At 43.2% G+C, this 25,102-nt stretch overlaps 1 protein-coding gene across 1 annotated transcript; it reads right to left on the reverse strand.

The window, feature by feature from the left end:
* Positions 1–855: 855 nt before the first annotated feature.
* metap2a (methionyl aminopeptidase 2a) lies at positions 856–20,223 on the reverse strand (the record flags this gene model as incomplete). Its single annotated transcript, XM_068004633.1, has 10 exons — positions 856–1,651; positions 2,372–2,487; positions 6,578–6,681; positions 7,041–7,137; positions 11,518–11,612; positions 11,711–11,892; positions 13,027–13,188; positions 14,859–14,961; positions 19,939–20,004; positions 20,106–20,223. Coding segments are annotated over 10 exons (1,296 nt in total), but the record flags the coding sequence as incomplete, so codon positions are not given.
* Between the last annotated feature and the right edge of the window lie 4,879 nt (positions 20,224–25,102).

Here is a 25,102-nt window from a genome sequence, read left to right on the forward strand (position 1 = left end):
AGGGTCAGATTCCCCGTCCCAGGGTCAGATTCCCCGTCCCAGGGTCAGATTCCCCGTCCCAGTATTAGTAAAGGTCCCCGAGTCAGATTCTGCATCCCAGTATTGGTGAAGGTCCCCGAGTCAGATTCCGCATCCCAGTATTGGTGAAGGTCCCCGAGTCAGATTCCCCATCCCACTATTGGTGAAGGTCCCCGAGTCAGATTCCCCATCCCACTATTGGTGAAGGTCCCCGAGTCAGATTCCCCATCCCACTATTGGTGAAGGTCCCCGAGTCAGATTCCCCATCCCACTATTGGTGAAGGTCCCCGAGTCAGATTCCCCATCCCCGTATTGGTAAAGGTCCCCGAGTCAGATTCTGCATCCCAGTATTGGTAAAGCCGAGTCAGATTCCCCATCCCACTATTGGTGAAGGTCCCCGAGTCAGATTCCCCATCCCACTATTGGTGAAGGTCCCCGAGTCAGATTCCCCATCCCCGTATTGGTAAAGGTCCCCGAGTCAGATTCTGCATCCCAGTATTGGTAAAGCCGAGTCAGATTCCCCATCCCACTATTGGTGAAGGTCCCCGAGTCAGATTCCCCATCCCCGTATTGGTAAAGGTCCCCGAGTCAGTAGTAAAACCAAAAGGAATTAGAACGGTGATTTATAAATCTCACGCTAGCTGTTCTGCCAGGTTGTGCATCAGTTGCGAGGTCCCGAATCAGCCTGCAGTTGCAATTTGTCACAGTTTACAAATATAGTTAATAAAAATAAAACCAATCTGATCAATGGCAGAAAAACACACATGTATTTCTTTTTCCTCAGGCATTCCCTCCTCTGCAGTGCAATGTATTTACGATGTTACTAGCAGGCAAAAGTCACACACTGGAAATTAATCTTTATTTTTGTAAAATTGTTTGCCACGAAATTTAGACAACATAGTCGAGAGTGCAGGTATTGGCATTAACAGTTATATTTAACACCACTTTCTGTATAAAAAGGACCCTCTGGGAAATGTTGGGGAAAGTTTTGTATCGGAGGTGAGTGTCTACAGCAACCAGCACCCCATACTTCTGAAATGCCAGTACCCAATTACACTTTCTAAATTAATCCAGCAGCAGACAATTTTGTGGGGAGATATCACAATCTATTCAGAGATGCCAGTATTTCATTACATTCTATATTAATCCAGCAGCAGGCAAGTGTAAGGAGAAAGTCCCGTCAACATAAAAAAAAGTTCCTAGACACCAGAAACCTTTTATTAAAAATTTTTGTGATGGGTGAAAATACAAGCTTCTCCTCCCTATTGCCACCCTCTCTAAAACATAGCAAACGTAAACCCGGTCCATTACTAAAACAAACTGGTAGGAGAACGCTGCAGGTGGAACCGCTCGCACAGCAAAGCCAAACGATGGATGTGCTCAGTAATCGTCCCCACGGCTCACAACTTCTTTACATGTTGGGCGAAGCAGGATGGTGTGCTCGAACTGTGCTGTGTACGAGCCTTTGATGTCACACAGCGGAGGGTATGGATCCACTATACCCAGATCGCACAGATTCTTCAAGGCCATGAGGTATTTGCTCTCACCCAGACGATCTAGCCAACGGCGGCAGAAAGCAAGTGTCCCAAAGTTCTCATTGATAACATTTAGGAGATGTTTTGCTCGTGGAAGTCTAGAGAAACAGCACGACAAACAACACTGATTGAGCTGCTTAATAAGGAAGCTGTTCAAACATCATTTATCAATAGTCAAATATGGATTGCTGGACAAAGCTGAAGCAATCAATCGTTCAGTATCGTTAAGCCACTCAGCAACAAATGGACAGCAGCCAAGAGAGAGAATCAGTGATCATTTCAAACTCTCCATTCTCTGATTCAATTCAAAGCCTTTTTTCTGGGAGGCACACCTCATGAACCAAAAGGGTTCCAGCTCTCATTGTTCATTCTGCTTTCAACAGTTAATGTTTAAAAAGGAATTGTTAGCTTTTCCATCTAATGCAAAGATGGGGTTAATATAGCACAAACTTGACTCCAACAGCTCTTATTTATAGAACAGTTGGTTGGGTGTGTATTACAAGACGAGCATATTCTTTAAGAGTTTGGGGTCAAACCACAAGCGGTCTATATAGGTAATACTGGCAGATTGTGATCACACTTACCCTTAGGTTTTATGCAGTGTTAGTGAATGCATACCAAAGTGTAGAAACAATGAAATGGGTACATTTGCTGAATTGCAGAAATACCTGACTGAGATCAATGTTACTGTGAACACAAAGCATGGGTACAGCTCCATACGGTATAGCGAGGGGTTTTAATTTTCGAATTGAATCAATCGTGGTGAAAATGTACGTTAGATTTCTACCTATCGTCTGCTCCAAAATGTTTAGACTTACCTTATCGGTACATGGCCAACATCAAAGTTCTTCATATAATGTGAACAGTCCATGTCATCGTGAACAACTCCTTTCCCTGTGCTGCCAAAAGTTTCGATTGCATATACCTCTCCTTCCTAAATGAGGAGAAACAGACAAGTGAGAGAAATAATGGCCAAATCTTTAAATCTGAACTGCCCCAAACACTGACCAAAGAATCTTCAATGTCACAAGATGTTAGATTTGGTGGAGTAGGCAATCTATAAAGACCATAAGACATGACCCAAAGGATTTAAGGACAAGTTTCCCCAGGATGTATGAATCTCAGCCATTTGGTCAGTCATCATTCCTAATTGCAATCTATAAGGAACTGTTCTAAAATCAACAACAGTTGATAAGAGGCTATCTGGCCTATCAAAACCAAACTCTCCCAGCTGGCATCCAACTGCATTTTGAATGCCACTCTCCACCTATGTCCTTCTAACACCCTCCCTTGCTGATTACTATTTGTCCCCGAGATGAACTTCCGATCCCATATACATTCCATCAACAAGACTGCCTATTTCCACCACCTATCACCCGTCTCACCACTCGTCATCCAGGCCTTTGTTACCTCTAGACTTGACTATTCCAATGCTCTCCTGGCCGGCCTCCCACCTTCCACCCTCAAAAAAAAAACTTGACCTCATCCAAAACTGCTACCCGTATCCTAACTCGCACCAAGTCCCGTTCACCCATCACCCCCTGTGCTCGCTGACCTGCATTGGCCCCTAGTCCGGCAACGCCTCGATTTTAAAATTCTCATCCTTGTTTTCAAATCCCTCCATGGCCTCACCCCTCCCTATCTCTGTAACCTCCTCCAGCCCTACAACCCTCCGAGATCTCTGCGCTCCTCCAATTCTGGCCTCTTGCGCATCCCCGATCTTAATCGCTCCACCATTGGCGGCTGTGCCTTCAGCTGCCTAGGTCCTAAGCTCTGGAAATCCCTCCCTAGGACCTTTCCGCCTCTCTCTCCTCTGTTAAGACGCTCCTTAAAACTTACCTCTTTGACCAAGCTTTTGATCACCTGTCTGATTACGCCTGTGAAGCACCTTGGAACATTTTACTATGGTTAAAGGCGTGATATAAATGCAAGTTGTTATTTCTGAAAATTATCACTGGCTGGAGTAATTTTTAATAACTGCTCCTAGTGCCGTTATGGTGCAGGTTTACCTCATCTACATACCCTTCTATTAGGTTCCCTTTCAACCTTCTCTCTCTAATCTCTGTTCATCCCTTTTACACTTGACATTCTTATTGCTGTTCTCTGCAGTCTCTTCACTACATGAGTTAACTCATCAGACACCAGAACTTGAACAGTCTGTTCTATGCAACGTGAATACACAACTCAATGCTTTCTTCCACTGTACCACTCGAGGTGAAAAAATATCAGCTGAAATCTCCAGGATTCTATAGAATCCCCTTCATCCTAATGTATGGAACCACAATTTGTGTGGGCCATCAGCAGCAGCAGGTTTGTATTCCAGCACAATCTGTAACCTCATAGCCCGGCATACTCCTCACTCTACCATTGCCAACAAGTCAGGGGATCAACCCTGGTTCAATGAAGAGTGTAGAAGAGCATGCAAGGAGCAGCACCAGGCATACCTAAAAATGAGGTGCCAACCTGGTGAAGCTACAACTCAGGATTACATGCATGCTAAACAGCGGAAGCAACATGCTATAGACAGAGCTAAGCGATTTCACAACCAACGGATCAGATCAAAGCTCTGAAGTCCAGCCACATCCAGTCGTGAATGGTGGTGGACAATTAAACAACTAACAGGAGGAGGAGGCTCTGCAAACATCCCAATCCTCAATGATGGCGGAGTCCAGCACGTAAGTGCAAAAGACAAGGCTGGCATCTACCCAACAATGTGGAAAATTGCCCAGGTATGCCCTGTCCACAAAAAGCAGGACAAATCCAATCCGGCCAATTACTGCCCCATCAGTCTACTCTCAATCTTCAGCAAGGTGATGGAAGGTGTCATCGACAGTGCTATCAAGCGGCACTTACTCACCAATAACCTGCTCACCGATGCTCAGTTTGGGTTCCACCAGGACCACTCAGCTCCAGACCTCATTACAGCCTCGGTCCAAACGTGGACAAAAGAGCTGAATTCCAGAGGTGAGTTGAGAGTGACTGCCCTTGACATCAAGGCAGCATTTGACAGAGTATGACATCAGGGAGCCCTAGTAAAATTGAAGTCAATGGGAATCAGGGGGAAAGCTCTCCAGTGGTTGGAGTCATACCTAGCACAAAGGAAGATGGTAGTGGTTGTTGGAGGCCAATCATCTCAGCCCCAGGGCATGGCTGCAGGAGTTCCTCAGGGCAGTGTCCTAGGCCCAGCCATCTTCAGCTGCTTTGTCAATGACCTTCCCTCCATAAGGTCAGAAATGGGGATGTTCGCTGATGATTGCGCAGTGTTCAGTTTCATTCGCAACCCCTCAGATAATGAAGCAGTCCGTGCCCGCATGCAGCAAGACCTGAACAACATCCAAGCTTGGGCTGATCAGTGGCAAGTAGCATTCGGGCCAGGCAAGTGCCAGGCAATGACTATCTCCAACAAGAGAGTCTAACCACCTCCCCTTGACATTCAACGGCATAACCATTGCCGAATTCCCCACCATCAACATCCTGGGGGTCACCATTGACAAGAAACTTAACTGGACCAGCCACATAAATACTATGGCTAGAAGAGCAGGTCAGAGGGTGGGTATTCTGCAGTGAGTGACTCACCTCCTGCATCCTCAAAGCCTTTCCATCATCCACAAGGCACAAGTCAGAAGTGTGATGGAATACTCTCCACTTCCCTGGATGAGGGCAGCTCGAACAACACTCAAAAAGCTCTCCATCCAGGACAAGGCAGCCCGCTTGATTGGCACCCCATCCACCACCTTAAACATTCACTCCCTTCACCACCGGTGCACCGTGGCTGCAGTGTGTACCATCCACAGGATGCACTGCAGCAACTCGCCAAGGCTTCTTCGACAGCACCTGCCAAACCCGTGACCTCAACCACCTAGAAGGACAAGAGCAGCAGGCACATGGGAACACCACCACCTGCACGTTCCCCAAGTCACACACCATCCCGACTTGGAAATATATCGCCGTTCCTTCATCGTCGCTGGGTCAAAATCCTGGAACTCCCTTCCTAACAGCACTGTGGGAGTACCTTCACCACATGGACTGCAGCGGTTCAAGAAGGCGGCTCACCACCACCTTCTCAAGGGCAATTAGAGATGGGCAATAAACGCTGGCCTTGCCAGCGACGCCCACATCCCATGAACGAATAAAAAAAAATTTAAGACTGAGATGAAGAAGAATTTCTTCACGCAGAGGGTTGTGAATCTTTGGAATTCTCTACCCCAGACGGCTGTGGATGCTGAGTCATTGAATTAATTCAGGGCTGAGATGGATAAATTTTTGGACTCTAGGGGAATCAAGGGATATGGGGATCGGGCAGGAAAGTGGAGTTGAGGTTGAAGATCAGCCAGGATCTGATTGAAGGCGGAGCAGGCTCAAGGGGCCGGATGGCCTACTCCTGCTCCTATTTATGTTCTTATTTCTACAACGGGGTTTTGAAGGTCCACAAATGAGATTTCATCCAAGCTTCGTGGTGCATCTTATGTCAGAAAAAACCCCACCCAAGAGGCCCGACACCGACCGCATCTGCATGAGACGGTAGGTATAACATTTCCATCATGATGCCAGCTGTTTTGGTTCCTTATCCGGTGGTCCCAGATTCTTCTGTGTGCTGCTTAAATCTATCCATAGATTTCTGTTGAGTAAGGGCATCAAGAGATATGGAGCGAAGGCGGGTAAATGGAGTTGAGGTCCAGATCAACTGTGATCTAATTGAATGGCAAACAGGCTCGAAGGGCTGAATGGCTTCCTCCTGTTCTTATGATACCCCTCTTAGGAAATACAAAACACAGAGGGCGAAAAAAGTTGACTATTCTCTTCACCTGACGAGTGAGTCTGAAGGTGACTAGGAAAAGAACTGATCACACACACAAGTACACTTCGTATGACACAGGTAGGAAAGTCGTAGGACAGAGACTCCTCCCCCCCTCCAACCCCATGATATTCAAAAAGAGGTAATGGGGTATTGCTCACAATATTCCTTTACTGATCCGTGCTTATGTTGAGAATTGGAAGAAAGAATGGAACTTGGTTTTCTTTACCTCCATTCTGGTTGCTTCTCCACCTTTGACAATTGGAACAGTTTTCCCTGCATGTATCCTGTACTGCCCAATGGAATGTCCATTTAGGTTGCGGATTGGTTTTACTATAAGAAAATATATATCAGTCAACTTTACAGAAGGCACACGTGAACATACACTTTATAGAAGGCACACATTGATATATAACATCTAGAAAGTCTCTACTGTGGAAACGGGATACATCTTTAAATGCAACACCAGTGGTCAAATCCAGAGCTCAAATTAAACCCTTAATCAAGGAGCTCACTGAGGCCTCAGCTGGTTAAGACTGAGTTTCTAAGCCACACAGGCCAGGAAGGTCCCTGGTATGTGCCTGAGACTGAGTGATAACAGGATGCGACAACTGGCCTCACTGCTCCCGGTTAGGAGGTAGGGAAAGGGGAAAAAGTGCTCCAATGCAACTGTCAATATATTCAGCTGATACCTTGGTATGTTTTGCCATCAATTTCAACTTCATAGGACTCCATGACCTCCTGAATGGATTCGCCAATGTCACAAAGGCGAACGTCTATTCCCGCATTCTGAAATAAAAAATATATCCAGATTTGAGTGGCAGATGAAAGCATCGGATTTCTGTCAAATTCAACCCTCAAGTCAACGAACAGCCTGTGCCACTTTATAAACCTATCGGTAAAGGCTCGACTACAGAGGGCCACAAGAACATAGCATAATCCAGCTCCCCCCACCCCACAATGGAGACTTCCCACGCCCTCTCATGAGTTTTATGCAGTGAATAGTTTGAGATGCCAAAATGACGTGCGTGTTCAGTGTAATCTTTCATGCTTTTAGTCCTTGCTCCAACACAATGGGATATTTGTCAGCCCTATTTTCTAAAAAAAAGGGTCAATTTTTAAATATTAAACCTTCCAGGTTGTTTTTCCCCTCACCAAATATCTTTTGTAAGTCATTTGGTAGATTGTAGCAAGGCACTCCCTGTTGGAGATGATGCCTAGCAAATATTGGGAGAAAACTGCTGGATGTATGATGGAAACCTCCTCTTGTCCCTCTCCACAACCCAACGGTCCTGAGGCCAATTGTAGTGCGCCTCCTGCTGCCCTGGCTGAGATCAGCTAACAAGAGCAAGGACCTGGGACCTTCCCCACATAACCAACGTGTTGAGGAGAGTTAGTCAATTTGCTTTCCTAGTTCTAAAGGTGCGATTTTATGTCGCCATTATGTTAGTAGCTGTGTTTATGTATGTTGTATCCGTAAAATAATGACCAACTGCAGTGAGACTGATGTTACTTCCAGACATAAAATGTTTAGTCCATGGTTTATTCACCTGACCAAGACTTCAGACTTTAATCACATGGGTACCTGCTAGCCAGTCTCAGGAGGATTTTTTTTGTACGACATTTCTAGTTCTGTGTTGGGCCAGTGACCCATCAGCTGGGCCAGGCCAGCAGGCAGCTGATTCAAATTAACTCTGAAGTTGCAGTATTGTAACAGAAAATAACATAAGAAATAGGAGCAGGGGTAGGCCGTATGGACCCTTGAGCCTGCTCCGCTATTCAGTAAGATCATGGCTGATCTTCAACCTCAACTCCACTTTCCTACCCGATCCCCATTTCCCTTGATTCCCCTAGATTCCAAAAATTTATCGATCGGAGTCTTGAATATACTCAACAACTGAGCATCCACTGCCCTCTGGGGTGGAGAATTCCAAAGATTCACAACCTTCAGTGAAAAAATTTCCCATCTCAGTCCTAAATGGCCGATCCCTTATCTTGAGACTATGCCCCCCTACCTCTAGACTCTCCAGCCAGGGGAAACAACCTCTCAGAATCTTATATGTTTCTATGAGATCACCTCTCATTCTTCTAAACTCCATAGAGTATAGGCCCATTCTACACAATCTCTCCTCATAGGGCAACCTTCTCATCCCAGGAATCAATCTAGTGAACCTTCATTTAGGACTGAGATGAGGAGAAAATTCTTCACTCAGAGCATGGGGAATCTTTGGAATTCTCTACCCCAGAGGGCTGTGGAGGCTCAGTCATTGAGTACATTCAAAACAGAGATCAACAGATTTCTAGATATTAAAGGCATCAAGGGATATGGGGATGGTGCAGGAAAATGGCGTTGAGGTAGAAGATCAACCATGACCTTGTTGAATGGCGAAGTAGGCTCAAGGGGCAGGATGGCCTACTCCTGCTCCTACTCCTTATGTTCTTATGTTACATTAAGTATATCCATCCTTAGGTAAGGAGATCAAAACAGTACACAGTCCTCCAGGTGTGGTCTCACCAAAGCCCTGTACAACTGCAGTGAGACTTCCTTACTTTTGTACTCCAATTCCCTTGCAATAAAGGCTAACATAGCATTTACCTTCCTAATTGCTTGCTGTACCTGCATGTTAACTTTATGTTTCGTGTACAAGGACACCCAAATCCCTCTGAACACCAACATTCAATAGTTTCTCACCTTTTAAAAAAATATTCTGTTTTTCTATTCTTCCTACCGAAGTGAATAACCTCACATTTCCCCACATTATACTCCATCTGCCACCTTTTTACCCACTCACTTAATCTGTCTATATCCTTTTGCAGACTCTGTGTCCTCCTCACAGCTTACTTTCCCACCTAGCTTTGTATCATCAGCAAACTTGGATATATTACAATCAGTCCTTTCATCTAAGTCATTAATATATATGTAAATAGCTGAGGCCCAAGCACTGATCCTTGCGGCACCCCACTAGTTACAGCCTGCCAACCTGAGAATGACCCATTTATCTCTACTCTCTGTTTTCTGTGTGTTAACCAATCCTCTACCCATGCTAATATATTACCCTCAACCCCATGAGCTTGTGTAACAACCTTTTGTGTAGCACCTTTTGAAAATCCAAATATACTACATCCACTGGTTCCCCTTTATCTACCCTGCTAGTTACATCCTCAAAAAACTCTAATAAATTTGTCAAACTTGATTTCCCTTTCATAAATCCATGTTGACTCTGCCTAATCATATTCTGATTTTCTAACTACCCTGTTACTACGTCCTTAATAATAGATTCCAGCATTTTCCTGACTTCTGATGTCAGGCTAACTGGCCTGTAGTTCCCTGTTTTCTCTCCCTCCTTTTTTGAATAGCGGGGTTACATTTGCTACCTTCAAAATCCAACAATCTAGGGAATTTTGGAAGATCATAACCAATGTACTCACTATCTCTGCAGCCACCTCTTTTAGAACCCTCAGATGTAGGCCATCAGATTTGTTGGCTTTTAGTCCCATTAATTTCTCCATACTTTTTCTTCACTAATATTAATTACTTTAAGTTCCTCACTCTCATTTGCCCCTTGGTTCCTCACTATTTCTGGTATCTTTTTGTGTCTTCTACTGTGAAGACAGATAAAAAAATATTTGTTTAACATCTCTGCCATTTCCTTATTCCCCATTATAATTTCTCCTGTCTCAGCCTCTAAGGGACCCATGTTTACTTTCACTATGCTCTCACCATTAACGTGGGCTCCAAAATCAAATTCAACTAAAAAAGTTAAGGAAAAAAAACATGCATTTTAGAATAACTTCAGCTAAATTTAATGGATCCAGCTCATTTGAACTGCACTGTACTTCTTTTACATCAAACATCCCAAAGCACTTCACATACATTGAATACTTTGAGGTATTCAATGTTATGTAGAAACTGTTATGTAGACAAATGCGGCAAACTTCCACAAACAGCAATGAGACGAGTGATCAGCCGAGCTGTTTTTAGTGGCGTTGGTTCAGGAGGGAATGTTAGTCAGGATGTCAGGATTCCCTGCTCCTCTGCAAGCACTACCATGGGACAAAAGTCCCCTGAACCTCTGGAACAGAGGGACATGGCCTCCAATTAACGCCTCATCCGAAGGACGGCATCTCAGACAATGCTGCACTCCCTCACTACTGGACTGGAATCTCAGTCTAAAGGTTATGTGCTCAACCCCTGGAGCAGGATTTGAACCCACCACCTTCTGATGAATTTAGATGGACTAAACATCATATCTTGTGACTCAACTGAGAATATTACCAATTGAGCCAGGTTGACACTCTTGATACATGTGAAAGATGATATTTAATCTGGACTGCATCAATGTTTAAAATGTAAATTATTTCCATATTTTTGGAACAGTCTATGCAGGCATCCACATGACTAAAGTCTGAAGCCTTGGTCAGGTTAATAAGCCACTGACTGAACATTTTATGTCCGGAAGTAACATCAGTCTCACTACAACTGGTCATTATTTTACAGATACAACATATGTAAACAATGGCAACATAAAATCGTATCTTTAGAACTAGGTAAGCAAATTGACGAATGCCCTTCAACACTTTTTATGTGGGGAAGGTCCCGATCCGTGCTCATGTTAGCTGATCTCAGCCAGGGCAGCAGGAGGCACACTACAATTGGCCTCAGGACTGTTAGATTGTAGAGAGGGACAAGAGGAGGTTTCCCACTCCCAATCATCACCCAGCCACTCCTGCTGGAAGTGTTGGTGATGTACCCATGAAAGGATTACCCAGTGAGGAGTCAGCACCTTCAGGAAAGGAGAACGGGGAAAGAAGGGCAATGGGTAAAGGGAAAAGAAATTGGTGTGTGCAGAGTACAGTTTTAACCGCATGCTGATCTAAACAAGTCAAAAGTATGATCAACATACAGATAATGTGTTAAGATATTTCTAGCATAATCACAAACACAAACTACTGGAGATACTCAGCAGGTCAGTCAGTACCCGTGGACAGAATGGAGAAGTTAATGTTTCAGGTGTGGACTCTTTGTCCAGTTGAACAAAGGATTCATGCTGTAAGCATTGTTCTTTTGACAGATGCAGCCTGACCTGCCGAGCATTTTCTATTTTTGATTCAGATTCCAGCATCTGCAGCTATTTTATTCTAAACCTTTAGTTTATATTTCTAGCTTACCTTGATACCAGTATTAGTAGCATCTCTAACAGCTTCTATAAGCTTGTCATATTTGGGGTTAAATGCGACTGTGAAGGCACAGTCAATAATATGACCTGTAGAAGAGAGAGGTCAAATTAAGCATCTACTGAAATAAAATCCCAAAAGACTTGAAACGTTTCAGAAGGTCCAGCCTAAATAAAACCTGGCCAACCATTAACGTGGGTTCCAAAATCAATTTTGCAAACATCGTCGTACTGCAGCACCGTTGGATCTCCTGCATTCGGTGTGTAGTGGGCTGCACAGTTGTTCAGGGAGCAGCCAGTAGGAAATGCCAGGCCAGCACTCAATCCGTTCTCTTTGATCAACTTACGGGAACAATCTTCTAGCTTTTCGCTGCAAAATTAAAAGTTTGGTGTTAATTCTTTCCTCTTGGTGTGTAAAAGTGTCACGCAGCAACCTTACATCACCTTATTAGTAACTTCATTGACTGCGGTGATTCCACTGGGTTGACAGGTCATTAGGTAAAAGATATACAAAACATTTCACCAGTTGAGGAAGGGTAAAACATCTGCCCATCTTTTCTCATCCTGATGCACCTGCTATATGTCTAGCATATTCTGCTATTGCTTCAGATTTCTGGCATTTGCAGTTTTTTTTTAATTTGAACTATTTAACTATGAAATTAGACAGAATATTGAGAAGAATGCAGCCTTTGTGACCTGGGTTAAAAGCAAAACCAATGATTGTATGAAGGTCTTCACACCTTCTCTACCAGCTATGAAGGACCAAGAAATCAGCTTCAGGCAACTTGATCCAGTTCCCAGTAGATGGCTATTGGCATTGACATCCTTCACTTAAATACATTTCCTCCTCAATGAAAACCAACTGCAGACATTGTCAATAAAGTTCATGCATTATTTAAAAAAATAATCTAAGTCAAAGAATAGCTATATTTATATAGCTGTTCCATGAAGACCTAGACCAGGGAGCATCAATACAATGTAGCACTCATCGCTACAGCTTTTATCAGTGTCTGCCTCAACAGTCAGTCGGTCGGTGACCCAGCAGGTTGTGCACTCACTCTTTCTGCTGCAACTGGGGAAACAGATGGTCAAATAGTTCTTAAAATTTTATTCTCAGGCATCTTCAAGAAGGCATTTATTGCCCATCCCTAGTTGCCCTGAGAAGGTGGTGGTACAACTGACACTCTTCAGAGAGCAGTTAAGAGTTAACCACATCGGTGTGGAACTGGAGTCACATACAGGCCAGACTTGGTAAATACGGCAGGTTTCTTTTGCTAAAGGACATTAGTGAACCAGTTGGGTTTTTACAACAATCCAACAACTTCATGGTCACTTTTACTGGGACCATTTTAAAAGAAAATGAATTCAAATTCTCAAACTACCACGGTGGAATCTGAACTCATGTTCCCTGGATTATTAGTCCAGGCCTCCAGTAACATAACCGCCACACCACTGTACCCACTGCTTATCAATAATAGTTTGTAAAGCAGGACATTTTACTTACCAGATCTCAATCATGGTCATCCCTGGCTTGAGCCAACTCATGACATGCTTGCGCACTTGTCTGTGTGCTTCAGCTGCTTGTCTAAAATCGCTCCAGATCTCCTCACTGGCTTTATTTAATGCTTTCTTCTCCTCACTGGTCATGCGCCAAGCAGAAGTACGTCTGAATGCCGGGGCGGGGGGGGAAAAGAGATAGAATAATGTTTACTGATCCCATCAGAAGTAGACAACTATAATCAAGGTCAAGAGATACTAAACTGTAATATCCCTGTTATAATTCAAGCTGCCTCCCAGCGCTCTGTACTCGTGCGTATGCCTTTTCTGAACTGGAGCTTAACTTTATGCACATTACGTATGGGATGCAGTGCACCTCCTTCGCTACCGGGTACCAGTTGTGGGATGGATTTCCCACTGCATATCCTGATCCCCCCCAATAGGCAGAAAATATACAACATAATTCATAGTTTAGCCTGAAATATGAGAAAGAAATACACAAAAATATTCAACCCGCAGATTAAAATTACCATTCCAGCACTTAACTTTCATCACTACAATAAACCGTTGTCCAAATCCAAATCATTTCAAGATTCACATGCCCTTTAAGCGGACTCTTTTGATAACCTTTTATGTTAATTACACTTTGGTGCTCAGAGTTCGGTCTCGGTGTAGTGACCTGCAGTAACGTCATTCTTGCTGAACTAAAGATAAGATGCAATTGCAAGGCTTCCAATGCCAAAATAAACCTCGATGGGGTCATCTGCGTGTCATTAATATAAACAGAGGTTCTCCATCCTTTGAAAGCTACAATCTATATTCCAGACAAGGAATTTGCCTCATTGCTCACAAAAACAAAGCCTTTCCAAAAGCACTTAACAGAAACCAGTCTAAATTAGCCATAAATAATGCTTCCAGACAGGTTTATATTTATCTCGGAACAAAAGTGAGACCATTAATCTGACAATCTATTGGAATAAAGTGTAATGCAAAAGACAAACGATTAGGATCAATACTGTAAACACCATTGATTTTGATTTGCACTGATTTCACTTTAGGTTTGCTGCTACTTTCATAGTTACAGGCATCAACAAATTCCAGATCTTTTTTTTAAAAAATGACCTAGCATTTTCTGTTCCAGAATTAAACTAGAACAAAACAGGTTCAAATCCACTGACGACGTAAAAGTCTCTTATCGCTGCTGGCTCTAGGGTACTGAGTGAAGTGAGCCTAACGCAGTCTTGATCCAGCTCCCAGTAAGTACTGCCTCACAGTACAAAACAATCTCTGATTAGTCAGAGCCCCAAGGATGAGAAATGGAAACATTTCAGTGAAGTGTGGCATAATTGTGTGAAGTTGGGGTTTAAGGAAAATATTGAGGCAAGAGTAGAAGGAGTTTTAAACCACATCTGACCATGGTATACCAGACCTGGGAGTGCTCAATACTGAATGATACCAAGTGCCTTAGATAGGCAAGTATTCCAAGCACTAACATCCCTCATTTGATGGTGCCATTCAAAAAAATTAGAATATCCCTTTTATCTTTCATAATTTCAATAGCAACTAGCAACGACTATGTGATGTTATTGGAGCCATCAATACAACACATCAGTATCAAATTGTCCTTTTTTTTTTGCAGTTTACAGTGAAGGCCAACTACTACCTTCATGTAACAACAGGCACCAACAAAAACTTGTAAAAAAAAGTCAAAAGGCATTTTCTGCTCTAGAACAAATCTGGAGTAAAACCGAGAGAGGAGGGAAAAAAAGCCTAATTTATGAATATATATATTAAAACACATTTGCTTTAGCGTCATTCATTTTTGGATTAAGAACTTACCCATCCTGTAAAGGCGGATATTCACATTCTTGCCCTTTAAGAAATATGCCGGAAGGGAACAGCTCACAAATCGGAATGGAAGGAGGATCTGTCTGAACTTTTGCTGTTCACAGATAAAAGCATTCTTAAGACACAGATTATTAACTGTTGTGTAAAAAACTGAATTGTATTAAAAACTGCCTCATAAACATAGGAACAGAAGTAGGCCATTCAGCCCCTCGAGCCTGTCCCGCTATTCAATTAGAGCGTGGCTGATCTATATCTTACCCATCTTGGTTCCATATCCCTTAATACCATTGCCTAACAAAAGTCCATCAACCTCAGTTTTGAAATTTTCAATTGATTCCCAGCCTCAACAGCTTTTTTGGTGGGGGGGGGGGGCAAGAGTTCTAGATTTCCACTCCCCTTTGTGTGAAGAATTGCTTCCTGACATCATTCTTGAACGGCCTAGCTCTATTTTTAAGGTTATGCCCCCTTGTTCTGGTCTACCCCACCAAAGGAAATAGTTTCTCTCTATCTATCCTATCAAATCCTTTAATCATCTTAAACATCTCAATTAGATCACCCCTTAATCTTCTATATTCAAGGGGATACTAGCCTAGTCTATGCAACCTGTCCTCAATTTAATCCTTTTAACCTCAGTATCATTCTAGCGAATCTGCGCTGCACCCCTCCAAGGTCAATATACCCTTCCTGAGGTGTGGTCTGACCAGAGCTTTATATAACTGCAACATAACTTCCACCCCTTTGTATTCCAGCCCCTTGAGATAAAGGCCAACATACCATTAGCCGTTTTAATTATTTTTTGTTCTGTCCACTAGCTTTTAGTGAGTTCTGCACTTGGTCCCCTAAATCTCTGCTCCTCCACAGTTTCTAGCTTCTTGCCATTTAAAAAATACGCTGATATCTTTCTTAGATCCAAAGTGGATGACCTCACACTGCCCAAACATTAAACTCCATCTGTTGCAGCTTTGCTCACTCACTCACTTAATCCATCAATGTCTCTTTGCAACTTTCTGCTTCCATATACACTATTTATACTGTGCCACATAACTTGGTGTCGTCAGCAAACTTGGATATATGGCTCTCTATTCCTTCGTCCATGTCATTTATAAATAGTGAAAAGCTGAGGCCCCAGTACAGATCCCTGGGGGACACCACTAGTCACATCCCCAGAATTTGAGTACATACCCATTACTCCTACTCTCTGTCTCCGACCTCCTAAGCAATTCCCTATTCAAGCCAATAGGTTGCCTCCAATTCCATGCGCTCTGATTTTTGTTAACTGTCTCTTGTGTGGAACCTTATCGAATGCCTTCTGGAAGTCCATATTAATGACATCCATAGACACTCCCTTATCTATCATTTCAGTTACCTCCTCAAAAAATTCAACTAGGCTCATTAGACATGACTTACCCGTTACAAATCCATGCTGGCTCTCGCTGATCATCTCATGTTTGTCCAAATGCTCAGTAACTCTGTCCCTAATAACAGATTCTAGTAACTTCCCCACAACAGACATTAGACTAATAGGCCTCTAATTTCCAGTTATCTCTCCTACCCTTCTTAAATAATGGAGTGACATTGGCAATTTTCCACTCCAAGAGGACAATTCCTAAATCAGAGTTTTGGAAGATCACGACTAGAGCATCTACAATTTCCTCACAAACCTCTTAATACTTTGGAGTGAAAACCATCAGGTCCTGGAGATTTGTCTATCTTTAGTCTCATTTTCTCCATTACCATTTTTTTTTTATTTAATTTTTTCTTACTTATATTAAATCCATTAAGTTCCTCCCCTTGATTTAGTTTCAGTTTTCCTCGTATCTCTGGTACTTTACCCTCTTCCTCTACTGTGAATCAGAGGGAATTCTCCAGAGGACAACAGCTGGATTGAAGTACACCAGAGAAAAACTACCACTGCCTGAAGATCCTACAGATCTCTTCAGCAAGCACTAGAACTCCCTCACCTCCCCCACCCCACTTCAGTGCCCTAAATACACAACAGAATTTTTTGCAATATTTTCCAATAAGTGCAGTATACCTTCCTGTGCTAGATTCTGCATTATTACAGCTCTAGCACATAGTAAGGGGCAAACATTTGTTGAATTTACTGCACCTGTCTACATACATTACAGAAAACCATTAGACTGTGAGCAGAAATATGCATTTGCAGCCCCTGACCTCCAACCAGCCACCTCTGCTAGAAGTTCATTGATAAGAGACGTGGTGGGGGTGGACGGGGGCAGGATTGGGCTCTGCTATGGTGCTCTGCCCCGCAGCCAATTAGTTTGCTGACAATTACTGTCGAGGGTGACTCATGGATAATGGCCAAGTGGGCAAAGCACCACAGCATGGCCATGGGAACCTACTCCAGGAAAGAATCAATGTCTTCAAGAGAGGAGAGAGGAGGAAATCTATCGCCGTTCCTTCATCGTCGCTGGGTCAAAATCCTGGAACTCCCTTCCTAACAGCACTGTGGGAGAACCTTCACCACACGGACTGCAGCGGTTCAAGAAGGCGGCTCACCACCACCTTCTCAAGGGCAATTAGGGATGGGCAATAAATGCCGGCCTCACCAGCGACGCCCACATCCCATGAACGAATAAATAAAAAAAAAATTGGTAAGAAAAAAAGTGAGCTTTTTGTAAAAACAAAAATTGAAGTATTAAACAAGGAACTCATGTCCTTCCAAAAGAAAAATGTTAGGGACATTTGGAACTATTCAAATAAACAGAAACCGTTCCGTCACATTTATGGTGCTACAGTGAGGCATTTTGGTTATTTTTATAAGCACAAAACAAAGGAATTTGTACCCCAAGTCTCACCACACAGGAAGGAAGTTGTATTTCAACTAAGCTTGAGTTGCCCCAACACTTCCATTTCCCTTTCACCAGCTGTAGTGGCAGGCTGGGGGAGACAGATCATCACATGGCGCTAAGATCTAGAGAGCTGGTCAAGAACTGAAGCAATCGCCATTATGATCAGTTAAGTTTCAATGAGTTAAAATCCATTCGTAAACCTTGAAACCTCTAAATGGGAGTATCGCAGTGGCACTAGTGACTAAGTTTACCCCCAAGCAGTCCAGTGAGCACTGAATAGTTTTTTTTATTTGGGCGAGTTTGACAATCTCTGCCAATTCCATATCCATGTCAACAGGTTACCTCCAATTTCATGCACTCTCATTTTTGGTGAAAACAAAAGTGGCTATACTGGCAGTCCCTATAGAGAGTTCAACAGGCTGGACTATATTATCCTCCAAACTGGGGGCAACAGCAATATAGATTTGGTGGGGACAGGGGGAAAAGCAGCAGGAAATTTTGTAAAGTATGGTCATGTCACTTTATGTGCGTCAGACTCCCTCTTTTCTGTCTTTCTAGGGATAATATAAACCTCAGTTTAATTTGCTATACAATAACTTGCTTTTATATGGGGACTTCAGCATAGAAAAACTCCCCAAGGCACTTCGGACAAAGATGGACCACGAGCCAGAGGAGAAGATTTTAGGAAGGGTGATCAAAAGCTTGGTTAAGGCGATGGGCTTTAGAGAAGACTTAAAGGAGAAGAAACAGTGCAGTTTGGGGGGTGGGGGAATGGGGGAGAAAGACAGACTTCAAAACAGCTCGGCTGCCAATGTGAGCAAGCAAAGGAGGGATGCATAAGAGGCCGGAGTCATAGGGTTCTGGGGTAGGAGGGTTGATTTGTAGGGCTGGAGGAGGTTAGAGATAGTGAGGGGCAAGGCCATGAAGGAATTTAAACACAAGGACGACAATTTTACATTGGAGGCGTTGGGGGACCGGGAGCCAACATATAAAGAGTGACGGGTGAGGAGGACTTGGTGCGGAATAGGATATGGGCAGCAGAGTTTTGGATAAGTTAAACTTTACAGAACGTGGAGTTACAAGTTCAAAACCGCCAATAAAGTTAATTACGAAACCCCAGATTATCCTACTGTTTACTCACCCCCATCTCCATTAAGTTTAACCAAGCAGCAATGTAGTCTAGCAGTCATTTTTACTGCAATATCAAGACAATTCCTTTGCAGCATATAACCACACCAGCTACAAATGTCTGTCATGTTCAGCCACAAAGCTCATCTTCAGCCGCAGATCCCTGCCCACCTGTCAGTGTGCCACTAAGTTCAGGGATCACCCAGACATCCAATGGAGCTGTTCAGCAGGCTCCAAGCCCAAATCTGTCAAGCTGAAAGGGACTCTGGCCTACTGACATTTTATCTGCAGCCACTCTAGGACACACGGGGATGGTGCAGGTTGCAATTGATCATGTGACCCAACTAATGGCAACAGAACAGGACAGAAACGACAAACTAGTTATGCAGTTTCAACTTTTCCATTAAATTAAACTCTTGCTGAAAGAGAAGACACTAGAAATTACAACACAGAAACAGGCTATTCAGCCCATCCAGTCCATGTTGGTGTTTATCTTCCACACGTGCAGTATCCTAATCCCATATCCCTTTATCCCCCTTTCCTTCTACCATCGATTTAACCTACTCTTGAATGTTGACATGGTCTCTGCTTTAACTCCAGTAGTGCATTCCAGCCTCACAGCACTCTTTTAAAAAAAAAGTTTCTTCTCTGTCCTAAATCTCTTGCACATAATCTTATATTTTTGTCCCCTTGTTTTAGACCCCTCAATCATTGGAAAGAACCTTTTTCTATCTGCTCTGCCCTATCCCTTCATAACTTTAAACACCTCTATTTTAAAATCACCCCTTAATCTCCTCTTTGCTAATGAAACAACCCCAATTTTTCAGGTCTGTCTTCATATTTATGTTTCCTTATACCAGGCAGCATCCAAGTGAATCTGCGCTATATCCTCTCTATTGCCTCATCCTTTCCATAGCGTGGAGCCCAAAATTGTACACAGTACTCCAAATGCAATCCTACTAAAGGGATTATATAGATTCACCGTTACATCGCGACGTTTATATTCTATATCTCATCATAAAACATTGTATTTCATGAACATTTTTAACACTCATCCACTTGTGCTTTTAGGGCCCTGTGAATCTTATCAGCTGCAACAACTTTAGCAGAAGTATTAAAAATCCACTCACGTCCTTTCTTCTTTTTCTTTTTCTTCTTTTTCTTGGCTGCGGAACTCTCGCCTTCGCCATCTCCTTCTGTGAATAAACAGGTTTTAAATCAACAAGCGTGTTCCGCTAGTGTAATGCATAGTAAAACATTCAGCACACAAGTCCCTGTCCTTCGACAGTGTACTTGCCTTCTTCCCCTTCTTCCTCTTTTTCCTTGTCCTCGAGGACCTGCTTTTCCAGCTGCTTTGCTACGTCATCAACTCCTGTAGATTCTTTTTCACATTCATTTTGTGCCCCTTCAGAGAACAAGTTTCAAATGTTAGAATTTATGGCAGCTTTGCAATGGAAGTGCTGAACTGAAGACATCTGACACCTAGTCAACACTAAACATAAGCACAATCCATTTATTGGCCTCTCCTCTGCACATTTTATGCCTTATAACTGCTGATTGAAGGGACCTTGGGAGCAAGAGTTGGCGCAGAACTGTTCTTCCCATGAGATGATGATCAGGGAAATCCGAGTCGTACTTCACTGTTCCCCATTCATAATATCAGTGGGCAGAACTTCACGTCACAGAGATGGGGCACTGGTCGACACAAAATGTCCACTCTAGGCTGCCTTCAAGCAACAAAACAAGAGATGTTGATAAATTATCTTCTTTGATTACATTAAGGATTATAGGGAATTCAGATTATACTTCTCCTTTAAATTGAGACTACATATTATGTGTCCCTTTATGTAAGAAAGTAATTATTTTCACTGCCCCTGAAAATGTTTGCTTGCTTTCACAGCAGTGAAGATGGTGCACAGTACTGTTTTTTTTAAAGAATCGCACCGCTAACATGTTAGGCCTTCTCACCTGTATGATGTTTACTGCTCGTGCCTGATATGAAGTTTATTAGTCACTTGCGCCTATGCCATTTGGGACTTACTGAAAACCTTCATGAAAACATTGCCTTAGTGAGACATCTGAAAACCCTTTTAGAAAACACCTTAGACTTGTACACTAATCAAAAACCAGGTTTTTAGCATAAGGATCTACAAAAAGTATATATCAGCCTATCCGATGAGGAGGAACTACTGCTACACATTTATATGTCTTCATTTCAACCTTGTATCTTGCTCATTTGTAAAAATAGTAAGGAGGAACACTGGAGAACATGTATTAAGCATCCTTTACTATACACCAGACTAGTGCACTCTGAAAACAAATGGCAAAGCATTAAGCAGGCATGAAAACACAATGTGTGCCTGGTTTAGATGTTTTAGATAAGGTTAATGAAAGAGTAGGTCGGTGCTTCAGTGGCACAACATGAATCTCAGGCACAGAGCTTGGTAAAATGGACAGAATTATAAACAGAGTGAAGACGTTAAAAACTGGAATTTGGAAAGAGTGGGAATTCGGTGCAGAGGGGGAAGGAGATGCTAAGCAATTTAAATCAAGGGGCAACAGTGAATAAGTAAACATATAATCAGCGTAATTAATTAGATCTAAGGGGATAAAATTAACAAAGTAGAGGATACCAACATTAAAGGGATCCGAATTGCAATATATATAAGTAGATAGGCTTTTAAGCAAAACAATGGGACAGTTGAGACCCGTTGCCTGCAATTCCTGTGCCATGAGAGAACTCCGGGACGCTTCATGTGCCCTGGATAACCACGTGTGCAGGAAGTGCCTCCAGTTGCTCGATCTCAAGCTCAGGGTTTCTGAGCTTGAGCAGCGGCTGGAGTCACTGCAGGACATACGGGAGGCTGAGAATTTCCTGCAGCGCATGTTCCAAGAGGTGGTCAGCCCGCAGCTAGAGTGTTCAGGCGGACAATAAGTGGGAGCAGAGTAGGAAGAGGCAGGCAGTGCAGGAATCCTCCGTGGGTGCAGCACCGCTTTTCCGTGCTGAATACCGGTGAGGGTGATGACACTGCAGGGCACATCCACGGTACCGTGGGGCAAATGACTGCACAGGGGGCACAGCAAAGTGTAGAAATGCAGTGGTCATAGGTGATTTGATAGTCAGAGGATAGACAGGCATTTCTGCAACCAGCGACGTGAGTCCCACATGGTATGTTGCCTCCCTGGTGCCAGGGTAAAGGACATCACTGAACAGATGCAGAACATTCTGCGAGGGGAAGGAGAAAAGCCAGAAGTCATGGTCCATGTTGGAACCAATGACATAAGTAGTAAAAGAGTTGAGGTCCTTGCAGGGCTATGGGGAAAGAGCGGAGGAATGGGACTAACCAGATTGCTCTTACAAAGAGCCGGTATGGGCCTGATGGGCTGAATGGCCTCCTTCTGTGCTGTAACCATTCTATGATTCAAGAGTTTCTAGAGGGCAATTAGGAATGGGCAATAAATGCTGGCCTTGCCAGTGACGCCCACATCCCACGAATAAATAAAAAAAAGTTAAAGAGCAGGCCCTCAAAAGGTAGTAATCTCTGGATTACTCCTAGTGCCATGTGCTAGTGAGTACAGGAGTAAAACAGGTTAATGCATGACTGGAGAAATGGTGCAGGAGGGAGGGCTTCAGATTCCTGGGGCATTAGGACCAGTTCTGGGGCAGGAGGGACCTGTGCAAGATGAACGGGTTGCAGCTCAACAGGGCAGGGACCAATGTCCTCACGGGGAGATTAACTAGTGCTGTGGGGGAGGGGCACCAGGATGAAGCATTAGAGAGGAGATACAAGGTACACAGAGGACTGGGAGAGACAAAAATGGCATCAGAATAAAGAGTAGTTTAGAAATAGGAGGGATCAGACATGAAGGAAATGCAAGATGGGTTTGAAGTGAATGTGCTTAAATGCATGGTAAGTAAGGTTGTTGAGCTGCAGGCTCAAGTAGCTACATGGGATTATGATACAGTGGCAATAAAGGAAACCTGGTTCAAACAAGAGGATGATTGGGCACTTAATATTCCTGGCTACAATGTATTCAGGGAAGTTAGGGAAGGAAAAAAGAGGAAGTGGCAGTATTGATCAAAGATACTGTTACAGCACTGGAAAGGGATGATGTACTTGAGGGTTCAGACAGAATCTAATTGGTTAGAATTAAGGAATAGAGAAGCTATCACACTGCTGGGTGTATACAATAGGCCAAATAGTGGGAAGGAGAGGGAGGCACAAATTTGCAGGGAAATTGCAAGAACTATAGAGTAGTGATAATGGGGGACTTCAATTATCCTAATGTAGACTGGGAAAATAACAGTGTAAAGACCAAAGAGGGGAAGGAATTCCTGAAATGTGAACAAGAGAACTTGCTTGATCAGTTTGTTTCCAGCCCAACGAGGAAGGAAGCAGTGCTGGATCTAGTTCTGGGGAATGAAGTGAGGCAAATGGAGCATGTTTCAGTGGGAGAGCATTTGGGAAATGGAGATCACAACATCATTAGGTTTACAGTAGTTATGGAAAAGGACAAGGAATCATAGAATCATAGAAATTTACAGCCCAGAACAAGGCCATTCAGCCCATCATGTCTGTGCCGGCCGAAAAAGAGCTATCCAGCCTTATCCCACTTTCCAGCTCTTGGTCCGTAGCCTTGTAGTTTACGGCACTTCAAGTGCACATCCAAGCACCTTATAAATAAGAAGAGGGTTTCTGCCTCTCCCACCCTTTCAGGCAGTGAGTTCCAGACCCCCACCACCCTCTGGGTGAAAAAAAAAACTTTCCTTAGCTCCCCTCTAATCCTTCTACCAATCACTTTAAATCTCTGCACCTGGTTATTGACCCCTCTGCTAAGGGAAATAAGTCCTCCCTATCCACTCTATCTAGGCCCCTCATAATTTTATACACCTCAATTAAATCTCCTCAGCCTCCTCTGTTCCAAAGAAAACAACCCCAGCCTATCCAATCTTTCCTCATAGCTAAAATTCTCCAGCCCTGGCAACATCCTTGCAAATCTCCTCTGTACCCTCTCTAGTGCAATCACATCCTTCCTGTAATGTGGTGACCAAAACTGTACGCAGTGCTCAAGCTGTGGCCTAACTAATGTTTTATACAGTTCAAGCATAACCTCCCTGCTCTTATATTCTATGCCTCGGCTAATAAAGGAAAAATGAAATGTGAAAATACTCAACTGGAGGAGGGCTAATTTCAGTGAGTTGAAAGGGGATCTGGCCCAGGTGGATTGGAATCAAAGATTGGCAGTTAAAACAGTAAATGAGCAACGAGAGGCTTTCAAGAAAGAGATGGTTCGGGTACAGACTACACACATTCCCACAAGGGGGAAAGGAAGGACATCCAAAGCTAAAGCTCCCTGGATGATTAAAGATATAGAGATTAAAATGAAACAGAAAAAGGAGGCTTATGATAAATGTAAGGTTCATAATACGATGTGGAGATGCCGGTGATGGACTGGGGTTGACAATTGTAAACAATTTTACAACACCAAGTTATATTTTTAAAATAAAATTGCTGGACTATAACTTGGTGTTGTAAAATTGTTTACACAGGTTCATAATACAGTAGAGAACCATGCTAAATACACAGAGGAGATCTAAAAAGGGGAATAAAAGGTGCAAAGAGTGTATGAGAAAAGATTAGCAGCTAACATAAAAGGGGACCCAAAACTCTTTTCTAAAACATATAAATGGTAAAAGGGTAGTCAAAGGGGCTGATTAGGGACAAAAAAGGAGATCTTCTTAGGAGCTCAGCTTCTGCCTTTACAAGAGATTACTTTGCATCTGTCTTCATTAAAGGTGCTGCCATTGTCAAAGTAAACAATTTTACAACACCAAGTTATAGTCCAGCAATTTTATTTTAAATTCACAAGCTTTCGGAGGCTTCCTCCTTCGTCAGGTGAACGATGTTCACCTCGTTGAACATGTTGACATCGTTCACCTGACGAAGGAGGAAGCCTCCGAAAGCTTGTGAATTTAAAATAAAATTGCTGGACTATAACTTGGTGTTGTAAAATTGTTTACAATTGTCAACCCCAGTCCATCACCGGCATCTCCACATCATTGTCAAAGTAAAGGAGGAGATAGTAGAGAAATTGGATAGGATAAAAATAGATAAAGAGGTACGTAAAAGGTAGGCAGCACTCAAAGTAGAAAAGTCACCCAGTCCAGATGGGATGCATCCTGGGTAGTTGAAGGAAGTAAGGGTGGAAATTGCAGAAGCTCTGGCCACAGTCTTCCAATCCTCCTTAGATTATGAGAGCGGTGCCAGAGGACTGGAGGGCTGCAAATGTTAC

The sequence above is a fragment of the Heptranchias perlo genome, chromosome 24, assembly GCF_035084215.1.
Source record: "Heptranchias perlo isolate sHepPer1 chromosome 24, sHepPer1.hap1, whole genome shotgun sequence".
Lineage (NCBI taxonomy): Eukaryota > Metazoa > Chordata > Chondrichthyes > Hexanchiformes > Hexanchidae > Heptranchias > Heptranchias perlo.